We start from the raw sequence: 14625 nt of genomic DNA on the forward strand, positions 1-14625 counted from the left end.
ACTGAGCTACACCAGCCAGGGCTGGATCTTGTTTTCTAATCCATTCAGCTACCCTATGTCTCTCGATTGGAGCATTTAAACCATTTACATTTAAGGTGATTACTGATAAATATTTATTGCCATTTTATTTTAAAAATATTTCCTGTTTTTCTTTTTGTTCTTCTTTTTAAAGCAAGCTCTTTAACACTTGTTGCAGTATTGGTTTGGTGTTAACAACCTCCTTTAGCTTTTTCTTGTTTGGGAAGCTTCTTATTTATCCTTCAATTTTAAATGATGGCTTTGCTGGGTAAAGTATCCTTGGTTGAAGGGCCTTCCTTTTCATCAACTTGAATATTTCACGTCATTCCCTTCTGGCCTGAAATATTTCTGTTGAGAAATCAGATGACAGTCTAATTGGTGCTTCCTTGCATGTAACAATCTGCTTTTCTCTTGTGGCTTTTAGGATTTTCTCCTCATCTTTGAGCCTTGCCATTTTCATTATAATGTGTCTTGGTGCAGGCCTCTTGGGGTCCAACTTGACTGGGACTCTCTGAGCTTCCTGGACTTGTGTATCTTTTTCCTTCAGCACATTCAGGAAGTTTTTAGCCATGATTTCTTCAAATAGGTTCTTGATCCCTTGCTCACTTTCTTCTCCTTCTGGTATCCACATGATGTGGATGTTGTTATGCTTCACATTGGTCCAAGAATTTCTTAAGTTCTCTCTCTATTTTTAAAATTATTCTGTGAGGGTTTTTTTTTTTTTTTTTTTTTTTTTTTTTGCTGCTCTGGTTGGGCATCTTTACCTTCTCTTCCAAATCACTGATTTGATCCTCTGCTTCATCTAACCTACTGATTATGCCTTCCAGTGTATTATTTGTTTCATTCAGATATTGCATTCTTTATTTCTGATGGTTTCTTTTTATGGTTTCTGTGGTTTTTTCATGCTGTTGATCCGTATAATCATTACTCTAAACACTCTGATAAATTGCTTGCCTCCATTTCTTCTAGTTCTTTTTCTGGAGAATTTTCTTATTTGTTCATATGGGGCCTGCTTCTTTGTCTCCCCATTTTGGCTGCCTCTTTGTGTTTGTTTCTACGTGTTAGGTAGAACTGCCAGACTCATCCATGACGAAGACGAACCCTGTCTGTAACTGGCCCTGGGCAACATGTTTTGAGCTATCAGCAATCCATATAGCTTGTGTTTTCCTCTGCTGGGCCTGGGTATGTGCAGAAAGAACCAGGCTGCACACCAAGGCCACCTTTTACCAGCATCCGGCCTGTGGGAGGGTCAGCTAATGCTTCAGCTCCCAGAGATTTAACTCTGCCTGAAGGCTTTCTCTTAGGCTTAAGGAGTAGAAGTCTTCCAGCTGTACTCTTTAACAACAGGGCTTAAGCAACACAGGGTGGGGCAGAGTAATTCCTGTGGAGGAATTACTTCCTATTGCTTCCTCTCAGACTGATGCCACTTGCAGAGGACTGCTCTGCCTGAGAAAGATGGCTCCCAAAGTATGGGGAATGACTCAGCACAGGGATCCTGGTAGCTGTTCCTTCAGTTCTCTCCCTAGAGCCACCATCCCTAGACTCTCCTCATGCATTGCTAATCCACTCTACCCTCCCTCTGCCAGAGCCCAGGTTTTAAGTGGCTGCAAATGGAATTTTGTGTGTTGGCCTTTTAAGAGGCTCTCTGCAGCTCCGGCCTTCTCCCCCTGGTAGACAAGAAACTCCACTGCTTTTGACAGCCATATGTTATTTGGGTTCCTTTCCTGGTTCTGGTGTTGAAGACTGGGGAGCTTAGCTTGGAGTTTATACCTCACACTTCTCCAGGGTAACCACCTGGCCACTGAAATCTCTCTCCAGGACTTCAGCTGCTGCCCATGAGAGCGAGCCAGCAGTCCTGCATCTCCTCCATACACTCTACCTGGCTTGTGAGTATGTAGCTTCTTCTATCTGTACATAGTTATAAGGCTTCTCTCTAGTTACTATTCAGTTGATTATTGTTTTTCTACAATTTCTATAATTCCAGTTTGGTACTAGGAGGAGGTTAGTGTGGCTTCAAGTTATTCCTCCACCATTCTGGGTCTCTCTCAGTTTGGCTTTAATATTGCTCCCTCATCTTTGGCTTCCTTTGTTAATACATTGCAAGAGTCATCTGGATTGATGTAGACAGCTGTGTATGGACAATGCACCCACTCACATGTTATGCAGTTTTTTTGTGTGAAACATTGAATGAACCAGGTGACTTAACCGCACTACAGCCCAGGTTTGATACTCTGTGATTTCTGGCTTTTCCTAAAACTAAAATCACCCAATCATATATACACATGCCTTTGAAAGGGAAGAGATTTTAGACCATCAATGAGATTCAGGAAAATATGATGGGGAGTTGACGGCAATTAGAACTGTGTGAAGATCCAAGGTGCCTACTGTGAAGGGGACTGAGGTGTCATTGTCCTATGTACAGTGTTTCTCGTATGTTGTGTCTTCTTCAGTGAATGTTTCTATTTTTCACACTACATGTCTGGATACTTTCTTGACAGACCTTATATAGTAGCCATGCAATGTGGTTTTAAATTATAATACCTGATTATTACTTAATTTGGATGGCCTGTTTTGGAATATCTATTCAAGTATCTTGCCCAGTTTTCTTTTGAGTTTACAATTCTACTGGCTGATATGTAGGAGTTCCTCTTATATTCTGGACACGAGCCTTCTGTGGGTTATATATATTGCAAATATACCTTGCAAATGGGATATTGCAAATATCCCATTCTGTGGAATGCCTTTCTACTTTCTTAATCATGTTTTTTGCTGAAAAATAAAAACATCCTAATGTGGCCCAATACTGATATATTTTTCTTTATGACAAGTTTTCTTGTGTGTTTTTTCTGTGTATAAACTTTTACTGTCCTTGGTTCATAAAGACATTATCCTATGTTCTCTTCTAGAAAAAAATTTACTAAATTTATTGTTTTACCTTTTACTTTTTGATTTAAAACTACCAGTAATTTAGTTTTGCATTTTTCAGGAAATGTGCAGGGTCTGAGAGTTTACCCTACTTAAAGCTACTTAAAATTAGCTTATTATCATTTCATGAATGCTGAGAGAAGACATGACATTGCTGGATCAGAGAAAAAGAACTTTATTACTCACGACAAGAGCAGTATGCAGAGTTTCATATTAATGTTAGTTTCCCATGGCCTCCTAGTCCTACAGTATAATATCACTGGGCTCAGATGGATGCTTTCCCATGGAGTGCACTGTATTACAGGAGAGGAACAATGAGCTTGCGGACTCATCACTTTTACAGCGAACTGAAGCAAGCCTGATTTTTTTTTTGGAAGGAGACAATACTTCACTCTTAAGGTTACTTGCTGCAAATGCAACCTTGAGAAATGGACTAGGTAAAGTGCAACCAGGGCCCTGCACTCTGGGCATATCCAACAGGAATGTACCAGTCCATGGAAGACTGCCTCTCCCAACTATCCATCCCAATTATCCATGTTCTTGGCTAAACTCAAATATTTATATAAATATGTCACCCTGTCAGCTACTTAGATAATTTGACCAAGAGATGCTGAAATAAAATCTGTTCAATTTGTTTCTTAAAGCATTTAAATAAGGCTACTATCAATAGTAAGCCAAGTAGTAGAAGAAGGCCAATCCACAGTATGACCTCAATGTTACCGCCAGCATCCCAGACTCATCTTATCATATATGCGTAAGTATAAAAGAAAGGGGAACCAGTAGGTCTTATTTTAGATAGATAGGATGTATCAAAGTCCAGTCTATGATCCATTATGAGACATACAAGGTAATTTACATATTATTTGAAAAACTGTATTTTTTCTTCATAGGGCTTCTAATTTTTTTAAATCTTCTTTTATTTGTGTTCTTCCCTAAAAAATAACTATTCCTTTGTTTTTTAACTTTTTTTGCAAGGGGTTTATAATTTTTTTCCTTCCTTTTTATCGATTATGCTATTACATTTGCTCTATTCCCCCCCTCCGTTCTCCTCCACCCTACACACCCCTCCCCCACCATTCCCCCCCTTTAGTTCATGAACACGTGCCTCACGTTCTTTAGATTCTGTATTTCCCCTACTATTCTTACCCTCCCCCCTATCTATTTTCTATCTACTGTCTATGCTACTTATTTTCTGTGCCTTCTCCCCTCTTCTCCTTCTCCCACTCCCCTGTTGCTAACCCTCCACGTGATCTTCATTTCTATGGTTCACTCCTGATCTAGCTGTCCTCTTAATTTGCTTTTGTTTTAGGTGTGGTTTAACATTTCTATTTGTTTTAAAATATCTTTCAAATTGTTTTATCATCCACTGTCCCTAAAATCAATTCTCTTATTCCGTTGAGTCTCTTTCATGCTATTTTTTTCTTGCCTTTTTTTCATGCCTTGTAAGTTTTGATTGTTAACTCTTCTTTCTGCACAAGTAGTTTTGCAGTATTCTTGTGTTGTTTGTATTGTGATGCATAGCCTTGGATGTAAGTACTGTCACGCTGGAATGACTGTGATTCTGGCAGGGCTCTCTTTGACTATCTCTTTCTTTCATTATTTTGTTAAGCCAACTGTTAGCATTCACTTATTGCAGATTGCTCTAATGTTTTCAACAATGCCTGGAGCAAAAATTGTTCCACAATGTCATCTAATTCACTTTGGACTCCTTTGCAGTGTTACTTTCTAAGGTTTGTTCTGACTCCAGGCAGACTCTTGTAAGATGTCTCTTTCCTAGGTTTTCTCTAATAAACTTGTTGGCCTATGTTTATCTTGTATCTCACATGAAGCTATCAGTTTCTTTGCAATTACTTAATGCCAAAATCTCCATTGATTTTCTGTGTGCTCTTAGGCTTGAACTTCACCCACCCTCTGTTCAAATAAAGTCAGTTTCTTGGGAGCTTTGGTATTTTGTTTTGCAGCCAGCTTCTCCCTCTGGAAAAAAAAGCTCTGAGCCACAATCTCAGAGCTGAGTACAGGGATAATGAAAGAATAAAGTCCTGGCACCATTTGCCTAGCAGGCCTATAACCTTGGTAAACATGACTGCCATTTTACCCCTCTGAGCTTTTATCCCCAGGACTGGAAATTACTGAAAAGCAAGAACAGAATGTGACTAACCACTCTCTACAGCCACAGGCAAAAGAAAACAAACTGCAGCCTCTTGTTACAATACTCTCAATAGCCCAGGGGCCTTACAATAGCAACCACCACCCTTTTATAATCCAGTTATAATACAATAAAAGCTCAAAGCCCCTACTTCTCCAGGCTGGCATATCTCTCCACACCACATCCCTCTCCTTTCTTGGAGAGTGAATAAAAACTTTACTCTCTATAATTTCTTCTCTTTGTGAATTCTTTCACAGCCCGTGTCACTGACCACCTTAATAGATAATGACTGCTTCTCTGTGAGTGACACCCTGGTTTAGGAGCAGGATGTTGAGCAATAACCTCTGGTCTTGGCTTGCCTCTCCTAGGATGGGAACTTCACCCATGAGTGAGCTCAGATGAGGGAAACTAAGACCTCAAGTATACTCAGGATAACATGCTGAGATATGCCTCTGCCCTATGAGTGTGGGGTAGGTGGAAGTAGCACCCTCCACCCCCAACCTCTTAGCCATACTTAACTAAAATTTAGCCTGAGAAAATGTACCTGGGGTGGGAGATGATGAGAAGCACTGGCATCCTGCCCTTCTCAGGAAGACATTGAACCGTTTCAACTGGGAACTTAGAGGAGAGGTAGCCTCATTATCTGAAGTACACTCACCTGGAGTGAAGTTTCCAGTCAAGTTGGGGTGGGGGAGGTGCTGCAGGGCGGGAGCAGGTATAGTTGAAATGCCAGAGTCTCACTGTTCTGAATTTTAATCGATTATCCTGAATGAATGTTTCTTTATTTGCTGCATGCTCTCAGGAGGATTTCCAGAGAGGTAAAGTGGTAATTTTTGTTTTGTAACTTTCAACTTCATGCTTATTTTACTGGGGAGCAGGTTCATAGAACTTTCTCATTCTGCCATTTTATAAGTCTTCCAAATATCATCAACCTTCTCATCCATTTAACAGAAATCTGAATCCCATTAATAGGAAATGCTGTGATTCCTTTTATTTCAAATACATACTCAATTTCTTTTCAAATGGTCATTTTAAGTTTGCTGACTTTTGAGTACAAAGTTCTTCCATCTCATTAAGGTTCTAAACAATTTTTGGAAAGGATGTGTTTGTGTGTGTATATGTGAAAGAGAGAGAGAGGGAGGGAGGGAGGCATGGGGGAGAGACATACTGATGTATATTTTAAAAACCCTATAAATTGTTAAACTGGGTTAAAAACTGAAGTGAGATAATTTCCCAGATTTTGCCTTTTGGTCACAGTTAGGTCTTTCACATTTCTGTGAGTATGCCACAAATGAAAGGCCCTGATTGCTCTTTGTTTCGGTCATTTCTCAGGTTGGTTGTGTTTGCAACAAGCAATTCTGAGAGATTAGGTGTTGTCTTCCTCCAGGACAAAGAGCAAGTATGCATATTGTTTGCTATAAAACAGTATATTATCCAAGCTCTGTGTTCCTTTTCTGTAATGCACCCACAGATATGCTGCAAGCATCCACCTGAGACCTCTGTGTAACCCCCATGGGATTTAGGGAAGGGGAACAGAGGCAAACATGTTAATGCTCATGCTACTTACTATACTGTAACAAAGTCCTTTGTCTCTAGCCCAGGAATCTAGTGTCTTCTGCTAGCATCCATGACACAGTAGCAGTCTAATTTGTTAGTATGTAAGTGAAGTAAAATCAAACCCTAGATCTGACAGTTTGGTAATGAAATTGGATGCTGACCAAAACATAGCTTTATAGAAAAGGAAGGGGAAAAGTCCTGTCAGGAAGATTTGGGGATACGAGAAGACTCTCTGAGGTTTGGAAGCAAATGCTCTCACCCCACTGGTGGGTAAATGCAAAAGGAGTAAGAGTTGTCCACTGTCCTCCGTGTTGATACGGCTGAGTGATGAGAAATAGGATTGAAATAAGCCACCTGAGTGGTGTTTGGTTGTTGCTCACTCTCCTCTATATGAGACGAGGAAGGAATGTTATTATGACAATTAGGGCAGCAAACTCTGTGGCTTTAGTTAAATGGCAACATCATTGTGGCTTCTGAAGTAAGCTGAAATAAATGGTGTCAGTAGTGAGGATCTTGCTATTTGACAGTTTTGTGTGAATCAAAACCATTAGAAGTTTATCTTGTTGAGCCACAGGGAACAGCCTGTGGAAATAATAAACACATAAGGAAATAACAAATCCTTGCCAAATAGTGCAAAGCCAGCTGCTTGTGTATCTTGCTCCTACCACAGTCCATTGTTACTGGTGAGGATCATGGTGTGCTGAGCATAAAGATGGCCAACATTACCAAGGACTGTAAGATAAAATGCAGTGGTATCCAGTGGAGCATAAAGAAAGGGACCTCTGAGCTGGAATGATCCCTGGGAGGTACCCAGAGGAGGAAGCAGTGCCTATGCTGTGGTACCAATTATAGACTAGGCAGCCAAGGGAGAAAAAAGGCAGCCTCGACATTCCAAAGATTCCCTGTGAGCTAGCTTCTCCGACCACTCTGCACTCCTCACACTGATAGCCATGGAATAACAGTCTCCTGTTGACTATTGCTGTAATTCATGACTTACACATTAAGCTTCTGGTCTCTGCCCTGGCTTGTGTGGCTGAGTGAGGTCACCGACAGTCTGTGAACCAAAAGGTCGCAGATCTCATTCCCAGTCAGGGTACATACCTGGGTTGTGGGCCAGGTCCCTAGCTGGGGCATGCTAGAGGTGACCAATTGCTGTTTCTCTTGCACATCAGTGTTTCTCTTTCTTTCTTTCTCCCTCCCTTCTCCTCTCTAAAAAAATAAATAAAATCTTTTTAAAAAGCTTCTGGTCTCTGATACCTTCGGTATCAGAGAAAGGCACCTGAAAAGGCACCCAAATTCAACTGATGGAGTTTGGGTAAAGTTCTCAGTGAGGAAGAGAAGCTAAAGTGATCTTATGGGTGGAGCCCTTTGGTTCTATCAATAAATTGTTATGCAGCTTATGCTACTGCATGTATAATTGATATAAATGTGTTACATGGTTATATTTCCCTAGTACATAAGCATCAGAGCTGATTCTCCTGTTTAGAACAGTCACATGTAGAGGTGTAATATGGAACATGTAAGTAGCTTCCTCACCTACTTACCTCTCTGTCCTCTGCTGAAGAGTACAGCAGAAACAATATAGAATCAGAAGAGAAAGAGAAATCACAGCTTTAAAAACTTTAAAGCTACCAGAGCATTCAGAGAAGCCTTTTTCAAGTACAGGCAAACCCTGCGGATATTGCAGGCTCAGTTCCAGACCACCACAATAGAATGAATATTGCAATAAAGTGAGTCACATGAATTTTGTTGGTTTCTCGGTGCATATAAAACTTTATACTATAATGTAGTTTATTAACTGTGCAGTAATATTATGTCTAAAAATTTACGCACCTTAGTATAAAAGTACCTTATTGTTAAAAGAAACACTAACCATCATCTGGGCCTTCAGTGGACTGTAACTTTTTTTTTTGCTGCTGAAGGGTTTTGCTTTGATGTTGATGGCTGCTGACTGCTCAGGGTGGCGGTCACTAAAGACTGAGGTGGCTTCAGCGAGTTATTTCTTTCTTTTAAAATATGCAACACTTCATGAATTTGCATGTCATTCTTGTGCAGAGGTCATGCTAATCTTCTATGTATCATTCCAATTTTAGTATATGTGCTGCTGAAGCAGTGAGCATAGGTAATTCCTTAAAATTAAAAAAAAAATGTGCATTTCAGTAATCTTCACTGCATCTTCACCAGGAGTCAATGCCATCTCAAATAGGCATCTCAATGCCTATTTTCTTTGCTCTTCCATATGAAGCAAATCCTCATCTGTAGAAGTTATTTTTAATGAGATTGCAGCGATTCAGTCATATCTTCAGATTCCACTTAAAATCTTAGTTCTCTTGCCCTGGCTAGGAGGCTCCGCTGGTTGGAGCATTTGTCACATGCACCAAAAAACTATGGGTTTCATCCCTAGTAGGGGCACATACCTGGGTTGTGGATTTGATCTCTGGTCAGGATGTGTGTGGGAGGAAAAGAATTAATGTTTCTCTCATATCGATGTTTCTCTCTGTCTCTCAAAAATAAATATATGCATAAATAAATAAAAATTCTAGTTCTCTTGCTATTTCTACCCCACTGCAGTTATTGCCACCACCAAAGTCTTGAACCCCTTGAAGTCATCCATAAACTTCCAAACTCCTGTTGTTGATATTTTGACTTCTCACAAATCATGAATAGATTTAGAATGGTGAATCCTTTCCAGAAGGTTTTCAACTTACTCTGCCCAGATCCATGTATAATTTACCATCTACCATCACTATCTACGGCAGCTATAGCCTTACAAAATGTATTTCTTAAATAAGACTTGAGAGTCTAAATTACTCCTAACCCATGGGCTGCAGAATGGATGTTGTGTTACCAGGCATGAAACAACATTAATCTCATGTACATCTCCATCACAGAATTTGGGTGACCAGGTACACTGTCAATGTGCAGTAATATTTCAAAAGGACTTTCTTTTCCTGAGCAGTAGGTTTCAACAGTGCGTTTAAAATATTTGATAAACCACGTTGTAAACAGATGTGCTGTCATCCAGGCTTTGTTGTTCCATTTATTGAGCACAGGCAGAGAAAACTGAACATAATCCTCAAGGACCCTAGGATTTTTGGAATGGTAAATGAGCAGGGGCTTTTACTTGGAAGCACCATTTGCATTAGCCTCTAACAAAAGAGTCAACTTGTCCTTTGAAGCATTGGAGGCAGGCATTGATTTCTCCTCTGTAACCATGAAAGTCCTAAATGACATTTTCTTCCATAGAAGGCTGTTTTGCCTACATTGAAAATTTGTTGTTTAGTGTAGCCACCTTCATTAATTATCTTAGCTAGGTGTTCTAGATAACTTGCTGTAGCTTCTACATTAGCATTTGCTGCTTTACCTTGTATGGATTTGGCTTCTCTCCTTAAGCCCCATGAACCAACATCTGCTAGTCTCAAACTTTCCTTCTGCAGGTTTCTGACCTCTCTCAGCCTCCATAAAATTAAAGAGAGTTATAGCCTTGCTCTAGATTAGCTTTGGTGTAGGGGAATGTTGTAGCTGTCTTAATCTTCTAGCCAGACCACTAAAACTTTCTCCATCCAGCAATAAGGCTGTTTCACTCTCTTTGCATTCATGTATTCACTGGAGTAGCACTTTAAATTTCATTCAAGAATGTTTCCTTTGGATTCACAACTTGGCTGTTTGGAGCAAGAGGCCTAGCTTTTGACCTATCTTGGCTCTTGACATGCCTTTCTCACTAAGCTTAATCATTTCTAGTTTTTGATTTAAAGTGAGACATGTAACTTTTCCTTTCACTTGAACACTTAGAGGCCACTAGAGGATTATTAACTGGCCTAATGTCAATACTACTGGGTCTCAAGAAATAGGGAGGCCCAGGGAGAGGGAAAGAGAAGGGGGACCAGCTAGTTAGTGGAACAGTCAGACTACACACATTTATCAATCAAGTTTGCCGTCTTATCTGGATGTGGTTTGTCAAGGACCCAAACAATTACAATAGTATCATCAAATATCATAGATCACCATGATAAATATAATAATAATAAAATTTGAAATATTGTGAGTTTGAACAAAATGTGACACAGAAACACGAAGTGAGAAAATGTTGGGAAAATGGCACTGACAGACTTGCTCAGCAAAGGGGTGTCACAAACCTTTGATTTGTAAAAACTGCAAAGAACAATAAAATAGAGGGCAATGAAATGAGGTATGCCTATATAACATTACTACCAGCCTGATGCAGCTGCTACCACATATTTTTTAAGGCAGCTATTAACCTGTTAATAAGCTCTTGTTGAATGCCTGAGAATGAGATCTTCTGATTGACTATATGACCTGATATCCTTAATTTGACATGGACCAACTTAGACTCTGTAACTGATATGAGAAGGACCTAAAGGACTTGCTGATCATATGGAAATGGTATATTCAAGTTGATAAACTGGTATGGCCACTATAGAAAAAAATTAAAAACAGAACTACAATACAACCCAGCAATTTTATTTCTGGGTATTTATTCAGAGAAAATAGTAACACTCTTTTGAAAACATATATGCACCCCCATGTTCACTGCAGGATTATTTACAAAAGGTAAGATATGGAAACAACCTAGTTGTCCATTGGTAAATGGATATATAAGATACAGCATACACATATATATATACATACATACATACATATATACACACAATGTAATATTTACTCATCTATGGGACAACATGGATGGTATTATGCTAAGTGAAATAAGTCAAATACTCTATGATTTCACCTCTATGTAGAATTTAAAAAACAGGAAATGAACAAACACATAAAAACAGAAACAGACTCAGAGATAGAGAACTGGTAGTTACCAAAGGGGGGGTTAGTAAAAGGAAGGACAAAAAGGTGAAGAGGATTGAGGTACGAACTTCTAGTTATAAAATCAGTAAGTCATAGGGATGTAATGTATAGCATAGGGAATATAGTCAATACTATAGTAATAACTTTGTACATTGACAGTTATTAGATTTTTCGTGGTGGTCACTTTGTAAGGTATACAGGTGTCAAGTCACTATGTTGTACACCTGAAACAAATATGATTAATGTTACAAATTTTTTTTAATCACAGTTGGCCTGGCTCTAGAGGGATCTTTGCTTTTTGTGGAAAAGTAACAGCTTTGGGGGGCACTTTATCTACCACTCGTACCACCTGAAGCAAAGCCATTGGCTCAGTAGGGCCCTTGATTCACAGAAGTTTCCCTAAATGTCTGAAAGGGAACACCCAGTTGAAAGCTGATGGTATTCAATGGGTGTCCAGCTGAATCAGAATTTTGGAAGATACAATGAGACTGCAGTATGGGCTGATCAGAGCAATGTGAAAGCTGTTATCCTTATGTTAGACCAGGGCTAAGAAAACTCTGGCCCATCAGCCAAATCCAGCCTATTGCCTGTGTTTGTAAATAGTTTTCTTTGAACACAGCCATGTCTATAGCTGCTTTCACACTATAATGGCAGAGCTGAGACCACAACAGATTGAGTGTAAATAATATTCATATCTACTTCTGTGTGGACCACTCAGAAAGCTCACCAGAACACCTGACATCATCAAAGACATTCAAACTGCAAATCAGGAAAATCCAGCAGATTAAAATTGTCATCCTCATTCTATTACTTAAAAGATTCAAGCTCAAATTCAGAAATTTTCTTGACTGGCTGCTCTCAACTCTGGATCTGAGTTTATAATTGCACTAACTATTAATCTTTGTCCTTTTTTTGTTTCATAGAAGTTCTTTTTTATTAAATACCTAATTGCTTATACCATGTAAAGGCCTAACTTAAATGGGAACTTACTGCTAACACTGCCTCCTATTGAAATAAGTCATCCTCATGTTTATCCTAAGTAATCATGACATAGTTCAACATGATAGGCACTAATGCAATACTGAAAGGCTTATTTTCACTAGGTCCAAAAAGGTTCTGTGATTCCCCTCCAAAAGAAGACAATGTGCTGCACACATCAGAACCTAGTTTATTAGCCCTGTGGCTTAGTTGGGCATCCTTCCATAAGGTGAAAGGTCACTGATTCTATTCCAAGATGTTTCTCTCTAACATCAATGTTTCTCTTCATCTCTTTCTCCTTCCCTTCCTTTCCCTGCTTTCTAAAAATAAATTAAAGGCCTGGCTGGTGTAGCTCAGTGGATTGAGCGCGGGCCTGTGAAGCAAAGGGTCGCTGGTTCGATTCCCAGTCAGGGCACATGCCTGCCTGGGTTGCAGGCCAGGTCCCCAGTTGGGGACACATGAGAGGCAACCACGCATTGATGTTTCTCTTCCACTGTTTCTCCTTCCCTTACCCTCTAAAAATAAACAAATAAAACATATTTTAAAAATAAGTAAAAATAAACTTAAAATGAATGAAACAGTATATCACTTTTATTCAATCCCGTGTCTCACTGCATTGTAAAAACCATCCTGAAGTTTGAACAGCTTCCTCACTCTCACTTTATAAGCCATCCTAACTACCTGTCTCTGAGCGCCTTGTTTCTCCTTCAAAAAAAAATATTCGTATCAAGTAAGGCTCCCTGAAATTTCTTTTAACACCGGGTATCCTTCTAGGGACTTCCAGGGACTTTATACACGTCAGATTTCTTCCTCACTACAACTGCACTAGGCCGGTAGTGTTATACTAATTTTGTTGACCGAGCCCTGGGGTGGCGCACAGAGAGGCCGCCGCTCTCCCACGCTCACGTAGCCGGTGAATGGCAGAGGCGAGAGCGGCGCCCAGTTATCGGCACCCAGTTATCGCGGTCAAGAATCCACGCCGCCTCAAAGAACCCATGTTTATCCCAGTTACTGTCACTGGCTGGACCGTGGCTGAAGGCTTCTGACAGCCCCATCTTGTGTTTTGTTCTGCCAAGGTTTTCAACTCCCCTCACAAACGGGCCGCGGCCAGGAACTACCGGACGTCGAGCGGACACCCATCGAGGGGACGTCCCGGGCAGGGGACGTTCCGGGCAGGGGACACCGCGGCAAACCTACCCAGCAGCCGGCCCGGAAACAACGGTCAGCCACGAGCAGACGACACCTCAGGAACCCAGGAGGTGGGAAGGGAGAGGGAGAGCCACAGCACCTGGCCGGGCTGGGGGAGGTGGTGGAGCCGGGGTGAAGAGGAGGCGGGGACAGGGCTGACTCACAGATCCAGGAGCTTATGGACCCGCCGCATCGCGACGGTCCTCAAGAGCCTCTTCCGCGGTTCCAGGGCCGCCGGAACCAGGCAGAGACCGCCCTTCAACTCCTCCCCACACACGCCTAGGGCCTCGTGACGTTATACAGTTTCTTCCGGTGATTGGGACGACCCGCTCCGGACTGAATAGGCAATGAGAGAACCCTTGGGGCGGAGTCTTTGAGAGCTCCACGTTGGGGGCTGAAATGATAAAGAAAGAGTAGCCCTAAGCTCGCGTGAAGCACTATGGGAGTTGTAGTTCTTCCACCTGGCGGGTTGTATCTCTGGGCGGTTTCCTGGCAGTTCCAGCCCCACGCCCAGCCTAGCCCGGTGCATCTTCAGTCGCGCACTGCTGAGATGTTTCTAGTCTTATTTGCACGCATTACTGAGAAATCGCTGCACTCACTACAAGGATGCATTTGATGCTGGGCCATATGTTTGGCAGTGCACTCTGGGAAGCCCCTTGGACCCAGGCTCCATTACCGTTAAATGGAGCATTGTAGTATCGCAGGAGGACTGCGTTTTGCCGTTTTGCCGAGCACTTTCGGTGAAGTGCACCCTGCCCTACGTGCCTTCGATAATTAACACTATTCATTTAATCCCGTGAAGTTGGAATCATTGAGCCTAATTTTACAAATGAGGACATTATATGCTCAAAAAAAAAAAAAGATCTGTAAGAATTTCATCATGGAGGCAGGAATTTTATGTTCAAATCAGAAAGGTTTCTAAATGTCCACCCAGTACAGTCAGGAGGATTTGACTAGAAATATATGATAAACAGTCAAGTCAGAAACAAAAC

General features: G+C 41.0%; 1 protein-coding gene and 1 non-coding gene across 3 annotated transcripts in view; both read right to left on the minus strand.

Annotated features, from left to right (window-relative positions):
* The window catches only part of AMN1 (antagonist of mitotic exit network 1 homolog), a 51942-nt gene extending 38005 nt beyond the window's left edge, over nt 1–13937 (minus strand). Inside the window, exon 1 of one of the 2 annotated variants that reach the window (XM_037139737.2) lies at nt 13798–13937. In XM_037139737.2, coding sequence (XP_036995632.1) covers nt 13798–13826 — 29 coding nt within the window. In that variant the 5' untranslated portion in view covers nt 13827–13937. Of the gene's footprint in view, nt 1–13642; nt 13730–13797 lie in introns of those variants that run through there. The other variant, XM_037139739.2, reaches the window with a different exon arrangement.
* LOC119045136 (U6 spliceosomal RNA) lies at nt 8657–8759 on the minus strand. Its single transcript, XR_005081737.1, has one exon. It is a non-coding gene; the product is annotated as a U6 spliceosomal RNA (small nuclear RNA).
* Nucleotides 13938–14625: the final 688 nt, after the last annotated feature.

Source organism: Artibeus jamaicensis, unplaced genomic scaffold, assembly GCF_021234435.1.
Source record: "Artibeus jamaicensis isolate MK-2021 breed Jamaican fruit bat unplaced genomic scaffold, CSHL_Jam_final contig_233, whole genome shotgun sequence".
In the NCBI taxonomy this organism is placed as follows: domain Eukaryota; kingdom Metazoa; phylum Chordata; class Mammalia; order Chiroptera; family Phyllostomidae; genus Artibeus; species Artibeus jamaicensis.